Source organism: Oncorhynchus keta, chromosome 7, assembly GCF_023373465.1.
Source record: "Oncorhynchus keta strain PuntledgeMale-10-30-2019 chromosome 7, Oket_V2, whole genome shotgun sequence".
Taxonomy (NCBI): Eukaryota; Metazoa; Chordata; class Actinopteri; order Salmoniformes; family Salmonidae; genus Oncorhynchus; species Oncorhynchus keta.
Window position 1 is genome coordinate 7,717,402 of NC_068427.1, and position 15,379 is coordinate 7,732,780.

Sequence of the window (15,379 nt, forward strand, 5' to 3'; positions counted from 1 at the left end):
GGTAAGTAAGAAGTGCCCATCAAGCCAATCCAATTTATGGGAGGTGCTTCAGGAAGCATGGGGTGAAATCTCTTCAGATTACCTCAACATATTGACAACTAGAATGCCAAAGGTCTGCAAGACCATTGCTGAAAATGGAGGATTCTTTGACGAAAGCAAAATTTGAAGGAAACAATTATTATTTTAATTAAAAATAATTATGTATAACCTTTTCAACATCTTGACTATATTTCCTATTCATTTAGCAACTCATTTCATGTATGTGTTCATGGAAAACAAGGACATTTCTAAGTGACCACAAACTTTTGAATGGTAGTGTATATTATATTGATTGATTGGTTTAATTTATTTGGCAATTTGTAAAATCCATACATAAGGGTGCTCCAGCTGGTGACGCCTCCACATACAATTTAAGAAAATGATCAAGGATAACACAATTAAACTGAACAGCCTATTTCCATTGTTGTCCTTTTTATGCAAGTGGTAATACAACAAGGTTAGGCGGCAATTGTAATGACAACAGACAATGACAGACACAATGACAGTCTCACATACCCTTAATATATGAACAATCAATCCCTAATATATATATATATATATATATATATATATATATATATATATATATATACCTGCAAAATCGGCAGTGTTTCCTACTTACAAAGCATGTAGAGGTCTGTAATTTTTATCATAGGCACACTTCAACTGTGAGATATGGAATCAAAACTCAAATCCAGAAAATCACATTGTATGATTTTTAAGTAATTCATTTGCATTTTATTGCACGACTGTATCAAACCCCTTTTTGAGCTCTAACATAACCATACCACAAAATTTCCCCCCGTCTACTTCCTTATGTGGTCAGTCAGATATAGTAGGCAGGTGTCAGTGGAATGGAATAATTAACTTCCTGTCTGCAATATCATATACAGTGCCTTGCAAAAGTATTCATCCCCCTTGGCGTTTTTCCTATTTTACTGCATTACAACCTGTAATTTAAATATATTTTTGTTTGGATTTCATGTAATGTAGATACACAAAATAATCAAATTTGTTGAAGTGCAAAGAAAAAAGTAACTTTAACTTTAAAAAAAATCCAAAAAATGTAAAACGGAAAAGTGGTGCATGCATATGTGTTCACCCCCTTTGCTATGAAGCCCCTAAATAAGATCTGGTGCAACCAATTACTTTCAGAAGTCAAATATTTAGTTAGATTGCACACAAGTGGACTTTATTTAAGTGTCACATGATCGCGGTATATATACACCTGTTCTGAAAGGCCCCAGAGTCTGCAACACCCCTTGCAAGGAGCTCTCCAAACAGGTCAGGGACAAAGTAGTGGAGAAGTACAGATCAGGGTTGGGTTATAAAAAAACATCTGAAACTTTGAACATCCTACGGAGCACCATTAAAACCATTATTAAAAAATGGAAAGAATATGGCACCACAACAAACCTGCCAAGAGAGGGCCGCCCACCAAAACTCACGGACCAGGAAAGGAGGGCATTAATCAGAGAGGCAACAAAGAGACCAAAGATAACCCTGAAGGAGCTGCAAAGCTCCACAGCGGAGATTGGAGTATCTTTCCATAGGACAACTTTAAGCCCTATACTCCACAGAGCTGGGCTTTACGGAAGAGTGTCCAGAAAAAAAGTAATTGGTTAAAGAAAATAATAAGCAGACACGTTTGGTGTTCGCCATAAGGCATGTGGGAGACTCCCCAAATATATGGAAGAAGGTACTAGATGGTCAGATGAGACTAAAATTGAGCTTTTTGGCCATCAAGGAAAACGCTATGTCTGGCGCAAACTGAACACCTCCCATCACCCCCAGAACAGCATCCCAGCATCCAGTGAATCATGGTGGTGGCAGCATCATGCTGTGGGGATGTTTTTCATCGGCAGGGACTGGGAAGCTGTTCGGAATTGAAGAAATGATGGATGGCACTAAATGCAGGAAAATTCTTGAGGGAAACCTGTTTCAGTCTTCCTGAGATTTGAGACTGGGACGGAGGTTCACCTTCCAGCAGGACAATGACACTAAGCATACTGCTAAAGCAACACTCGAGTGGTTTAAGGGGAGACATTTAAATGTCTTGGAATGGCCTAGTCAAAGCCCAGACCTCAATCCAATTGAGAATATGTGGTATGACTTAAATATTGCTGTACACGAGCGGAACCCATCCAACTTGAAGGAGCTGGAGCAGTTTTGCCTTGAGGAATGGGCAAATATCCAAGTGGCTAGATGTGCCAAGCTTATAGAGACATACCCCAAGAGACTTTGCAGCTGTAATTGCTGCAAAATGTGGGGGGTGAATAGTTACGCACGCTCAAGTTTATCTTTTTTTTGTCTTGTTTCTTGTTTGCAAATATTTTGTATCTTCAAAGTGGTAGGCATGTTATGTAAATCAAATGATACAACCCACCCAAAATCCATTTTAATTCCAAGTTGTATGGCAACAAAATAGGAAAAATACCAAGGGGGTGAATACTTTCGCAAGCCACTGTAGCTTTGAAATCGTGTCATTACGTACTTTTGAGGAAAATAGGCAAGTTTTTCGACATATACACTGACTTTGAGAAGGGATTGCATGACAATTAGCTTAGCAACAGCGTGATGCAGCATGACAACGTGAACACGATTGGTCGACAGTCTGCTGGGTCGGGGCGTTATCCTATTTCCTTTCTATAATATCTCTGGCAACGGCACCATGCAATGCACCCTGGACTAAAGAGGCAGACAAATAGGCAGACAAATAGGAAAAATGTGCTAGACCCTTCGTTAAATGAAAGGTAGGAATATCTAAAAAGAAAAATAATAATAATAATGCCCAATGGCTCATTCACGAGAACATCCTCCTGAACTATGACATATGACAATGTATTTTGACATTTATGATAGATATTTCCGCGATCTAAAATCCAATTCCTATTAACTTCCAGTGTAGCGAGAGGGACTTTATTACAGTGCTACGTCATACCTGCCGGATTTCTGCCTGCTTGAACTCCAATATCTCAGATACACGTGAAAACATGGAATGACACAGGAAATCAATAGAACATCACTCAGGGATGCACATCAACAATATAACATTACAAAATGAGTGAACCTTTCCTTTAAAAGGCCAGAGACACATCATTACCAGGGGGAGTTCTTGCAATTTGTGCTGGGAATTCTCATTTTTGCGTGTTGATTAAATAATCTTGTTGTGATGAAGAGTCTAATATGAATTAATATGAAGATGAACTCCAGGGACACCTTCCTAATATTGAGTTGCACCCAATTCATTGGGGAATGGACTCTACAAGGTGTCGAAGGAGTTCCACAGGGGTGCTGGCCCATGTTGTGTCTAATGCTTCCCACAGTTGTGTCAAATTAGCTGGATGTAGTTTGGGTAGTGGACCATTCTTGATACATAGGAAACTGTTGAGTGTGAAAAACCCAGCAGCTTTGCAGTTCTTGACACACCCCGACCGGTACAGCTGGCACCTACTACCATACACCTTTAAAAGGCACTTACATATTTTGTCTTGCTCATTCACCCTCTGAATGGCACACATACACAATCTATGTATCAATTGTCTCAAGGCCTAAAAATCCTTTGACATTTCTCCTCCTCTTCCTTTACACTTATTGAAGTGGCATCAATAAGGGATCATAGAGTAGCTTTCACCTGGATTCACCTGGTCAGTCTGTGTCATGGAAAGAGCAATGTTTTGTTAACTCAGTGTCTAGTTCCAATTTAATCAACCGTTATGTGTCATTGGCCCTGTGAGTCACAACCCATTTGACAGATGTCAGGAGTTTGCCTTTGGCAATCTGTCATTATTGAACATTTAGTGTAGAGAGACTATCAAACAATTCAAAATAAAATGAGCCGCTCTATTGTGTATGATTGCTTTACGTGATGTTATCGTGCCATGCACAGCGCATTAAAGGGAGTTTATTGCCACTGTGGTTGTTTATTGTTTAGGTTTGTTTTAAGCACATGTATTTGTATGGTATGCTTGGGTGCGTTTGTCTTGTGCACCATGAGTTAATGGGCAAAATGTACCATCCTGATTTTGAGCAATAAACACAATGCAGTGAGCATGTCATCTGAGGATAAGGCTAAATTCAGTAAAAAACCAAGCAGCTTGTCATGACCACTCTCCTCAACAAGCGTATTAAAGTTAGTTAATTCCCTCCATTAAACGCAACGGATATCATTACCATTGTCGAGCAGGTAGAAGTGCCATAACAGCAGCCCTTTTCCTTTGCTGAGTTTGCAATATCCTTGAGAGCCATTGATCCTCGAATGATTTAATGCTGCATTGTTGTGAATGATCTCTTATTATCTTTTCTAACAAAAACAACAACCATGTAAGACATGATAAAACTCGCTTTAGGGGTGAAAATGAAACTATGCTTCCTCTTCATTGATCTGTGTTGGGCTTTAAAAGCCTCATATGTTTACCATTCCTGGTAATAGTGTGTGGTTGTAAAATCACCATTACCTCGGTTACTATTATTCAAACGGAAGGGCTAGCCTGAGTGAACAGTGATTTGTGGAGGGTTGGGGTATCCCCTGAGGTATCCGCTTGATCTTATTAACCTCAGATTGGGTGTCTTCCAATGGGCGCTGAATATAATTGACTTAATCTGAAAGGCCTGGTTTATTAGAGGCAGTTTGAATTACCTTTAACTATTGAGTGTAATAGGTAAAGAAGTGGAGGTAAAATTGGTTACAGTGGTTGTGACAGCAGCTAGGGGATTGGAAAGGCTGCTGTATTGTATTTGTGACTATGCTACCCTGCTTGAGACATGCTATTTTTTTTATCTCTTTATGTACAAATAGGATGCATTTGTATGTCTTACTCCTCTAACGTGTATTGCTTGGGGAAACTGGTGTTTTGTGACTCAAGCTTAAGTTGTCGACTCAAGTCACACCAAATTGTAAATCTTCAGCCATTCAAAGGATTTGAGGATACCGATTTCAAATCTTTTAATCCTTTTTTTTCCGCAGGTCCCGGAGCACCCACTGTGATCTTACACAGCCTCAATAATGCCAGTAAGAAGTCAACTTAATCTCTCTTAACTGATAGGTATGTCATAAACTGCTCAAAGGAGTTAGCGAGACAACTTAGAACGTTGGCATTTTGCCAGAACCAACAAGTGTAAAAAAAATAATAATAATAATAACAAAAAAAAAGCTATTGCTCACTTTGTTCAAATATTGAAGATTTGCTGTTGAAAAATACCAGCCCCCCTCTCACTGGTACCCTTGTTGACTCGGAACTAGCAATGCGAATCGACCCCCTGCTGTCTTAATTTCCTTATTTTCATTTACACCATCCATGTGTGGATATCTGTCATTGTTTTGTCTTGAACGTTAACAGCTGCAGTGGGAAAAATGCAATCAATTTGCCCAGGGTTATTTGGACAAACCTTCCAATCCACAGCTGAGAACTTCAGGACCTTGGCAGTTTCATAATGAAACGCCTATTGATTTGGGGTTTCTATTGAAAATACTGGATGAATTACTTTTTTCCCAGTTTCCTCTCAGTTTGGCTGAAATGAAGGATACAATAGGCATTCATTGTGTAGTTTAATGTGGAGAAATTGGCAGGGGGGGGGGGGCTTCTTTTTAAAACAACCATTGACAAGCAGTTGTTGGTAAATATGAGATATCTTTGGCGAAAGGAAAACGTTCTGCATGCCAGTGAGTCTGCTATTTGCTCTGCCAGCTGTGGCAAGATCAATAGCACACCTACTCAATCGTATACAGCAGACACTGATTATATTACAGTGGTCAAACTCAGATGCAGGCAGCACCGCTCAGGCTACATTAGTTCATTATTTGGATGCTGAAGTACAATGTTGAGTTCAAAATAATTCCCATCTGTCATCAGTGTTTGTGTGTTTTGGTGATACCACAGTCTTTATAGTAGACCAATAAACATCTTATTCTGGGTTAGAAAATACAATGCACCTGGTCGTATGCACCATTCAAAGGCTTGTTGTAAGGGCTAAACAATTGGCACCTGGTTGGTTATCAAGGACACTGTTCAACTCCCCACTAGAATTATCATTAAAAAGTGTGCGGGAAATCCTTGAAAGCTGTAAAGTTTATTTTTATTTCATTTCAGGCTTGAATGAGAAGTCTTTATGCGTTATATAAGTCTAATATAATTCCACTTGCATCTTGCTAGAATAAGTGGCCCACATTGTGAACATATATAAAACTAATGCAACCTTGTTCCCCTATATTAGATTACTACATCCTTGAGAACAACTCTCTACTAAAGGCCGCTTTAAAGGTCAAGAGGATTCAGATGACGGATTTCAGAACAATCCAGATGGAACATTTTGGTATGACAGATCATTTTGGCTAATGACACATTTTTTTTCTGTCAGTTTCTCTAATCTATTATTCTAAGGGTGTTGCTAATGGCTACTTTCTCTGCTCAGATCTGCCTTTGAAGATCTCTTACCCACCAGACTTTTCTGAATCGCGTCACTATGGCTTGCTATTGATAGTGTACGTATCGCCATCAGTATCTGTGCTCACTGTTGTTGAATTCATCTGTTTGAAGTGTTTTAATCTATGTATTCCCATCTATTTTGATTGATATGAACCCCATCGCGTGAGAGTCAGACTGTCGTTACAGTGCCCATAGTGTCAACGCTATTTCATTCTAACAATTCTATTTATTCTTTCAGCGATGGCTCCCCCGGTGGCCAGGCGGTGAGCGACCGTTTCGTCCTGGACTGGGATTCGGTTCTGGTCAGCTCGGATAACGTCATAGTGGCTCGTCTGGACGGCAGAGGGAGTGGCTTCCTGGGCCAGAGGGTTCTACATGAAGTCCACCGGCGTTTGGGAACCGTAGAGGTGCAGGATCAAATCACAGCTGTGGAGTATGTATTAGTTTTATCCAATTAAATGTAATTTGGTTTTAACTCTAGCTATATCAATAAGTAATTATCCTTAGAATACATGCTAATTCAACAATCTGCTCACGTTTTCCATTTAGCTGTCAAACAATCTTAAAACATTTTGGGGAAGTGAATTCATATTGCTGTTGTCTATGAGTGACATCATGCTTTGTAACTTATTTCAGATACATGTTGACATTCCCGTACATTGATCGGACACGGATAGGAGTATTTGGGAGGGTAAGAATCTATTGACAGAATCTATTATACTTCTAATAGGCATCTGATTTTGAAAATCTGTAGACCAATTTTATGGAAACGTTGCAGAAATGCTTCAATGGTAGGAAAATTGTGTGCTAAGAAAACTGTGAAATTCTATAAAAATTACAACATGATGGAATATATTGTTTTATGGTATATGGAGTACATCTGAAATTAAGTCAAATGTTGTCTGGAATAGCACAATATGACAATGTGACATTTTTCAATTTATAAAAGTACAGACTCAGAGTTTAAATTGTATATCTAACACTCTAGTTGGGGTAAACATGGGAAAGTTATGCTTCATTTAAATTTGATAAACTTGTTATCCCACTTTGTTGAGAAGTATGAGAAAAATGACCTTGAATGATTTTCACACTTTCTCGAGAGCTATTCTTTGTTTATAACCATTCAGCATCATTCACACCCTCTTAAACCTTAGCCCCACCCATCTCTTTAAGAATTCACATGTAAAGGTATGAGTGAGCATGGCATTGTCCTCCAGAAAGTAGTCTCTCTATTATCTCCCTCCGTTGTCTCAGCCAATCATGTATCCTGCCTTTCTCCCTACATTGCTCAGTGCTTCTCCTTGACTAAACGAGACTCATCATTTCTTTATTTAATTCATATTTACAGTTCCCATACACGTTTTTAATTAAGGCATATGACATTTTCAAACAGACCTACCGTGAAGTAGAAAATAGCGTCAAACTCATGCGGTCCTGAATCTGGTCAAAAATGGATTAAAATGTATGTATTTTGCTATCAAAAACATCATTTTTTTTAAAGGATCAACTATTTGGTGGGGTTTCTATGTTTGGAGAACATCTAATTTTTGGTTCTCCTTTCTGGGTTCACTTGGAGAGAAATAACCTTAATTCTTTACCATTATATGAATGGTCGTCAATGGCAGTATTCTGACCGAGTAAAGTATTCGCTCCACTTTTTTTAAAAGATACATTCTTGTTCTTTGATGTGTAGAGGGAACATCAAAGTTACTCCTGATGTATTTGTTTGTCCAAATTTGCATTATTTGAAAGGGAAATAATCTCTCTTACTTGTCTGTCAACATATGAGTGTGGCCCTATGTCTCTGTGTTGCAACATTTTAAGCCCAATGATGTGTTTTTGCAACAATTACAAAATTACCTCTAGCTCTGGCTCAGAATGTTTGATAAAAAAAAAAAGTTTAAATACATAATCACCACATCTTAGAGAAGACGGTAAGCAATTTTTCAAGTCATGTACTTGCATGGATGGCTACCAACATAGGCATTGTGTAGGGGACCAGTGTGGTCTTAAACAAGTGGACATGCTTCTAATGTTTCAGGGGCTACTGATGCCACAATAATACATCTGACACAAAACAAATGTTACTAAGATACATTTAGGTCTAAGGAGATGCACTATGTAGTGTTAAACATCATTTTGTTGTTGATGACCTGTACATTTTATGACCTGTAGGTCATTGTTTATGACCTGTAGGCAGAGTTACATTTTTGCAACCATGGGTCTCATAGGGTTAATGACTTTAGGAGAAACGTACTCAACCTGTCAGGACCAATTTCCAATTATTTGTTCGCAGTTTCCCGGGATTTGAAAGTTGACACTTTTTTCATTTTGTGAAAAATATATATAGTTTTTTGATTGATTTCAAAATGATAAAGCTGTCCCGAATCTGTGTATTGTACGGAAACTGCATTTTTTGTTTACTTGTTTGTATCTTGTTGTTTTGATTGTCTTCCAGGGTTATGGTGCCTATATTACATTAATGATGCTCAAATCAACCGACAGCCTGTTCAAATGTTCAGTAGCAATGTCCCCCGTCACGGACTGGAAACTATATGGTGAGTAGAAGCTTGGAAATCCCAATGTCCGTTCCATTGACGGATTCCAGATATTACACTTCGCAAGGATGGATAGAGGGGTAGGAAAGGAAAGGAGAGGTGACTGAAGTGTTGACACCTAAGTCGGGTATCCTCTTCACTTGGGGCACCGTTTATGTAGAGTATGTGATTCGCCTCACACAGGGCACCATTTACGTAGGAGATTGTCCTATTTTGTAAAACATTCCTCAATAAGGAATTGGATACTGTTCAAATTGTAGATGATACATTGGAACACATGAGCCACACAGAGAGACCAAATGACGGAAGATTGAACCATAGAGATCCCAGTATCTTCAATGGCTGTATGAAGTTGCTGGATATTGGCGGGAACTGGAACACGCTGTCGTACACGTTGATGCAGAGCATCCCAAACATGCTTAATGGGTGACATGTCTGGTTAGTATGCAGGCCATAGAAGAACTGGAAAATGTTTTGCTTCCAGGAATTGGGTACAGATCCTTGCGACATGAGGCTTTGCATTATCATGCTGAAACATGAGGTATTGGCGGCGGATGAATGGCACGACAATGGGCCTCAGGATCTCGACATGACATCTCTGTGCATTCAAATTGCCATCGATAAAATGCAATTGTGTTCATTGTCCGTTGCCTATGCCTGCCCATACCATAGTCCCACCTCCAATGTTGACATCAGCAAACCGCTTGCAGTTGAAACTGGGATTCATCCATGAAGAGCACACATCTCCAGTATGCCAGTGGCCATCGAAGTTGAGCATTTGCCCACTGAAATCAGTTCCGACGCCGAACTGCAGTCAGGTCAAGACCCTGGTGAGGACGACAAGCACACAGATGAGCTTCCTCACCCTCAGAAGTTTTCTGACAGTTTGTGCAGAAATTCTTTGTTCCATCAGCTGTCTGGGTGGCTGGTCTCAGACGATCCCGCAGGTGGAGAAGCCGGATGTGAAGGTCCTGGGCTGGCGTGGTTACATGTGGTCTGTGGTTGTGAGGCCGGTCAGATGTACTGCCAAATTCTCTAAAACGACATTGGAGGTGGCTTATGGTAAAGAAATGAACATTCCGTTCTCTGTCAACAGCTCTGGTGCCCACTCTCTCAAAACATGAGACAACTGTGGGGTTGTGTGACAAAACTGCACATTGTCCCCAGCACAAGGTGTAATTATCATGTTGTTTAAGTAGCGTCTTGATGTGCCACACCTCTCAGGTGGATGGATTATCTTGGCAATGGAGAAATGCTCACTAACAGGAATGTAAACAACTGTGTGCACAAAATTGAGAGAAATACGCCTTTTCTGCGTATGGAAAATGTATGGGATATTTTCATGGCACTTTACATGTTGGTTTATAGTTTTGTTCAATGTAGTTTGGATGCAGAATGACAGAGATCACATTTTGTATAGCATTAGCAAAAGTACCACTTAGATGCACCTGAAACACTGAAGCTCTGTCTGTACCTACCTGTTTGGAATGTATCACTTTCTATTAAACAGCATCAGCGTTTTCCGAGAGGTACCTTGGCATGCCATTACGGGACGACAGCAGATATCAGGTGCGTTTGCTTACCGCCTCCCTGCACTTGTTTGCCGTCAATCTTGTTTGGCTCTTTGAAAGCCGTCTCGCCATATCGTTGCTGACATGCTTGCGGTTAAGCTCCTGCAGTTACTGAGTGTCGCTACCATCAGAATTTTTTCCTTTTTCTTTTTTTGATGCTTCCAGAGCGCAGAGACTTTGTCACTCATCTCCACGGTAACTGTTGCGCATTAACTTGTTAGATCGCACTGCGTTCATGTTTTGAAGAGCTGCTGAAAGGGGACGTCTGGCTTTCCCAGACACCCCCGTGGTGTGGATCTGCCGCTATGTCAATCAGCTGGTTCAGTTACACTGATGAGAGAGACGGAACTGAAGCAGGTAAAATCCTGAGAACTGCTGTTCCACTGACATGACTTCTAGACAAAATAAATAAACTTGGTATACAGACAAAAAAGGCAATGTTTATGAAGGTGACATCTAAGGTTAAAAGATGTTCCATCTTCCTACTGTCATGGCTTAGAATTTAACTTTGTATACATGTGTTATTGTAATGTACAATGGATTGATCGTTAATTATTTTATGCCTGATATCAATTCATTCAATTACAGTGCCTGTCAGATAAATCAAGCTGTTTATTTATGAGTGACTGCATTTGCACAGTAAGCTAACTTAAATGCAGATTGTGCACGATAACTCTCAATCTAACTTATATAGCAGTCACAACCATTATGCATCTTTGTTATAACAGTATACATAGGAAGCTTAGCTTCCCCTAAAGTGAAATTGCCTAAATTAAATAGCCTAATTAGCCTACTCCTGTCTATACAGAAATATATAAAATCATTTAAAATAGGCTACTACCACAGAAAGCATGATTTGGCCACACAGGCTGTGGATTAAAAAAAAAATCTGTGGATTGTTTAAAACCGCATTGCCTATTTTAAGTCTGAAGGGCCCGGGCGTGTGAGGCAAATAGCCTACTAAAATAGATGATTGTTGAGTTGCGACTGTCAGTGAAAAGTAGAGGCCCAGCCAGGCGTATTGCAATATTTCCAAATACAATCGCAGAAAAACATAGTTTGGAAAGCAAATGGCTATTGCTGCAAAGAGAAGACAATGAAAAAACTGTAATCTGTCTTTTCATGATCGAAATATTCAACTTAATTGAGCGAACATTATAGCCTATCTTATTGGCACCATGCAGAGGAGAGCATTGGCCATATTCGCAGTGAGTGCGCTTATTCACTCTTTATCATTGTTGGGTCAGTGCCACTTGAAAGTTTGTTTTTGGACAATTATTTCCTCCTCCTGTTTAGATGGACATCATATTGTATTTGTGTCTCCCCTTTTCGTAGGCCTATTATATGGAACAGACAATGTTGTTTTTATTGATCTGTTTGTCAGTGTCGGCAGAGTAGGCTACCCTGTCATTTGTATTGTATTAAAAAACATTCTGTTTATATCTCCAGTCATATAGCAGATTTCATTCCTGTGCAAAAAAGAAGAAGCATATCTCATATAGCCTGTAGCCGAGGCCTATTCTATGCCACCACGAGCTCAGCCATATATTGAACAGTCTCTTTTGCGACCAGTTATTGAGTTATATTATTAGTCTAAATTATGACTATCCAATCTACCACATTAGGAATAGTAGGCTATCTTACATAAGTCTGCAAATGTGACAATGCATGGAATGCTTTATTATAAAGTTGCATTGTTATGGTGACAATTAGCTTCCCCAAACTAGAAACTTACTTGCCGCCAATGACAGTATCCATACCGCAGGAATAAAGTACCGTCTGCACCATTACACTCCATACACTCCTCTCACTAGGAATTCCTCTTGACCTTCCCTTCTAACAATATGCCAGCAAACTGTTTTTATGATTCTTTAACACTTCTATGGATGGCTCTATTGCAGTTCTCCAGTGTGTTGCAGAACGTCCAGCCACTGAGGGAACAGACTCTGATGCTTGTCCACGGCACATCAGATGGTGAGTGACTAACTAAGAGAAACCACGAAAAAAGACCTCCGCATTGATCTGGGGTCAGTTTTGTAGCTGTTGTGTTATTCCTTACTTTGTATGACCAATCTGCAGTGTGCTTCTTGGCAGACGGCACATGAAACAGCAATAACCTGACAATTGCAAAAACTGCCACAACTGAAGAACTTGTAACAAAATGACTGATTTATGAAATATGAGTTATTTAAATAATATATTGGACATAGAATACATGAAACAGAGTCAAGAATTGGGCCATTTCATGGTACAGAGAATGGATTAGCCACAAGAAATCTCAAATGTTTCAAGTTAGACCAATTTATATAAGGTCATTTCTTCTCCACCCTGTCATGTTTTATGTTCAAATATGATCTTGCCTCTCTTCCCTGTGATGATCCAAGCAGAATTCTGCTGACATATTTTCTTCTGCGTTTCAGCCAATGTTCACTTTCAGCATACTGCTGAGCTCATCAGGAACCTTGTGAAAGTTGGAGCAAACTACTCAATGCAGGTATGGAGAAAGTAATTGCACACTGTACTGTAGTAAACAGGTACTGTGTAGTGTGCAGGTACACTAGATACATGAAGCCATAAGCCTACTCAAGCTATGGTTGCTTTGAATGTACACTAGCAAAACAAAAACTATGCAGTACCCTACCTTGTGTACAGTATGTTACTGTATGTAGTACCATAACCATACAGTACCACCAGCTACTGTGATGAAAATAAAGTAATTACACACAGTCATACAGTGGTGGTATAAAGAAATAGGAGTTAAAGCTTTTCACCAATGCTGCTTTGCACTCATATTGCCTTACCTCCTTACTTCATTTGCACACACTGTATACTGATTTTCTATTGTGTTATTGACTGTGTGTTTGTTTATCCCATGTGTAACTCTGTGTTGTTGTTTTTGCCGCACTGCTTCGCTTTATCTCGGCCAGGTCGCAGTTGTAAATGAGAACTTGTTTTCAACTGGCCTACCTGGTTAAATAAAGGTGAAATAAATAAATGAATAACAAATGTTGTGTTTATGTCATGGTGTTCCAGCTCTATCCAGATGAGGGTCATTTCCTGTCCCAGCGGAGTCGGCAGCACCTCTTCGGGTCGCTCACCAACTTCTACAGGGAGTGTCTCAGGGAAGAGATCCTACCACTGCCCGATGATGATGAGGAGGAGGAAGAAGAGTAGGAGTTATGATGTGTTGGGAACCTTCGGCGGGACTTTGGCAGGACTTCCTCTCTGTAAACATTTGCTGAAGCCTGCACTAAAGGCTGGTGGCTTTTGGACCAAGTGTTAAGACAGAGGTGGACAGTGAGAGTTGCTGATGCTTCTCGTGTGTGTGTGTGTGTGTGTGTGTGTGTGTGTGTGTGTGTGTGTGTGTGTGTGTGTGTGTGTGTGTGTGTGTGTGTGTGTGTGTGTGTGTGTGTGTGTGTGTGTGTGTGTGTGTGTGCGTGTACATTAGATCGTTTGTGTTAGTTTGAGAAAGAGAGTTTGATAGTGTGTGTATGTTTGTGTGTGTGTGTGTGTGTGTGTGTGTGTGTGTGTGTGTGTGTGTGTGTGTGTGTGTGTGTGTGTGTGTGTGTGTGTGTGTGTGTGTGTGTGTGTGCATGTGTTTTCATTCAGAGAACTTCCAAGGACACCTGTCAAAGACAATGGAGACGGGCATTGTCGAGACTACAAGCTGGAACTCTCACTAATCCAAAATGCCACTTCAATCACTTTCAGCAAAGCACATAGCAGACTGCCTCTATCATCGATGGCGGCCATTAGTGTTGCAACATCCACACTTGCAAGTGCATGGTTCTTTTCCCCTTGCAGCTTCACTTACTTTTGTTAGTCTTTGTTGTAGTAGTCATTGGGAAGAGACAATCACAGATGAAGTCCCCTTTTCAATTCCTCCCCCTCAATATTATTTGTTCTTGTTGCACAAGGAAATGTTCCACTGCTCTTCAGACATACTGTAGGTAATGCAAGTTCACCATCACTGTGACGTTGTCCACGAATAAGTGTAATTCCTGCTGAATGCTCTCTCATTGTCAACCCCCACTGAAAAGAACAGTCCTTTGGGCACACTTAAACAATGGTCTTATGTAGACATGTCCAATGCCTTATGAAGTGCTTACATAAGACCGTAAAACCACGTACTGGCATTCATAGCCATTCATTATTAGAAGCTTCATTACCAACCTGTGTCAGCTCAGTCCTTTGAGACGCAATATGACATAGTGCAGTCTCATAGACAGTTAATATCAGTTATAAGGTCAGGTCATAAACCAGTTATAACTCCAGTGAGTAGAGAGTGGTCACAAAGGCCATAAAATGACATTGTGTAGGCCTAAGTAAGGGGTTTGCATGTCTACAGCAGTGTGTACATACATATATTTTTTAGATATGTCAGATCTCGTGGATAGGTTAGTCTATGGGAATGGAATGATTTGACCTGTATGTCTTGTACATTTTACAGTTGATTTTGGTTTTGGTTTATTTTTCTTCCAAGGGTAGATTTTGTAATGCTTGTTAATTTTGCTGTTTCTAACGGGAGGGGGGGATGTGGGTGTTGGGTTATTGTGATTGTCCTCTAGTGATGATTATGAATAAAAGAGCACAGAAAAACAAATATATTACCATTAGGTATTTTGCACAAATTACATCCAACCACAGTGTTTTCAGTATTGATTGACAAATTAACGAATGATCCAGTCAATTACATACAATCGGTTTGTTGACCTTGGACTCACCTTTGTGCCTAGACTGTTTGAGTTGGTCTGAAGACAAATTCAATAAGGGCCTTGAGGCAGTT

General features: G+C 39.9%; 1 protein-coding gene across 2 annotated transcripts in view; it reads left to right on the forward strand.

The window, feature by feature from the left end:
* Positions 1-15,120, forward strand: part of LOC118385916 (inactive dipeptidyl peptidase 10-like) — a 263,791-nt gene extending 248,671 nt beyond the window's left edge. For both annotated transcript variants that reach the window (XM_035773157.2, XM_035773158.2), the window contains exons 17-26: positions 5,006-5,050; positions 6,253-6,351; positions 6,451-6,520; positions 6,703-6,897; positions 7,101-7,155; positions 8,923-9,022; positions 10,533-10,591; positions 12,495-12,567; positions 13,014-13,087; positions 13,627-15,120. In XM_035773157.2, coding sequence (XP_035629050.1) covers positions 5,006-5,050; positions 6,253-6,351; positions 6,451-6,520; positions 6,703-6,897; positions 7,101-7,155; positions 8,923-9,022; positions 10,533-10,591; positions 12,495-12,567; positions 13,014-13,087; positions 13,627-13,767 — 911 coding nt within the window. In that variant the 3' untranslated portion in view covers positions 13,768-15,120. The remainder of the gene's footprint in view (positions 1-5,005; positions 5,051-6,252; positions 6,352-6,450; positions 6,521-6,702; positions 6,898-7,100; positions 7,156-8,922; positions 9,023-10,532; positions 10,592-12,494; positions 12,568-13,013; positions 13,088-13,626) is intronic.
* The last annotated feature ends 259 nt before the right edge of the window (positions 15,121-15,379 follow it).